General features: G+C 60.6%; 1 protein-coding gene across 1 annotated transcript in view; it reads right to left on the bottom strand.

Annotated features, from left to right (window-relative positions):
* Nucleotides 1-640, bottom strand: part of TULP2 (TUB like protein 2) — a 7,459-nt gene extending 6,819 nt beyond the window's left edge. The window contains exons 1-3 of the mRNA XM_007942995.1: nt 604-640; nt 412-549; nt 19-135 (exon numbers count right to left, since the gene is read on the bottom strand). Of these exons, the coding sequence (XP_007941186.1) occupies nt 19-135; nt 412-549; nt 604-640 (292 nt within the window). The remainder of the gene's footprint in view (nt 1-18; nt 136-411; nt 550-603) is intronic.
* Nucleotides 641-973: the final 333 nt, after the last annotated feature.

Genomic DNA, 973 nt, shown 5'->3' on the forward strand with positions numbered 1-973 from the left:
GAATTTCCCCAAAATTACCATGTTCTTGGAGGGCTGTCCAAACCCTACGGCGAGTCCACCCGGGTTCCTTGTTCGGAGGGGGAGTGGCGAGAAGGTCCTCCACGGAGACTTCCTCCAATTCGGGATCTGAATTGTCTGGGAGCCACAATAAGGTAAGGGGAGGAGTCACCGGTAGACTGAGTACTGGAGGAGGAAGGGGTTGGAGACTCGGAGACGGGGAGGTTCAGGGGGCTGGAGCCAGACATCTTGGTACTGAAGGAAAATGTAGTGGTGGTCCCTCTACCTGAGTCCTGAGGGAGGAGGAGGCGGGCGCCTGGATGCCTGAGTCCTCGGGAGTGCAAGCACTAAGCTCGCAGGCTCCGGAGTTGCAGTGGGAGGGGGTTCTGGGGCACACCAATGGCTCCAGGTTACCTGCTTCGGTCGGGGACTCCAGGGGGCCGGGTTCGCAGATGACATCTCCACCACAGCTCACGGTGCCGAGGCCACTGTAGGCACCGGAGTGCAGTTGTGCCTCTGGAAGTTTCTTCTGGAGGAAAGGGTTCCCCAGGCCTGGGAGAAGGGGCGCGAGGCTCATGAAAACAATCCATAAATTCTCGTCCTAGCGGGAGAAGACTCGCTCCCTCTCTGGTCTTCGAGACATCGCTCCTGAATTCACTCACTCATCAAGAGCCCCTAAACTCAGTCTCCAAACTGTATCTTAAGGCTCAAACAAGCACAGTCTCGCCGCTAAATTGTTGCCGGATTGCCTGATAAACAAGCGTCAGCTCGGCTCTCTCAATCTTCGCTGCAGAACCCCAACTCTGAATTACTCGGCCCCGCCTCCCGGGCCCCGCCTCCCGGGCCCCGCCTCCCGGGCCCCGCCTCCCGGGCCCCGCCCTCACGCTCTTCCAAGCTGCGTCCCTACGCCCTTTCAGGTCCCGCCCCCGCCCTCCGCTAGGCCCCGCCCCCGGACTCCTTCCGTGGCAGCCTCTCT

This window comes from Orycteropus afer, unplaced genomic scaffold (assembly GCF_000298275.1).
Source record: "Orycteropus afer afer isolate SDZICR_OR568_19922 unplaced genomic scaffold, OryAfe1.0 scaffold00099, whole genome shotgun sequence".
Classification (NCBI taxonomy): Eukaryota; Metazoa; Chordata; class Mammalia; order Tubulidentata; family Orycteropodidae; genus Orycteropus; species Orycteropus afer.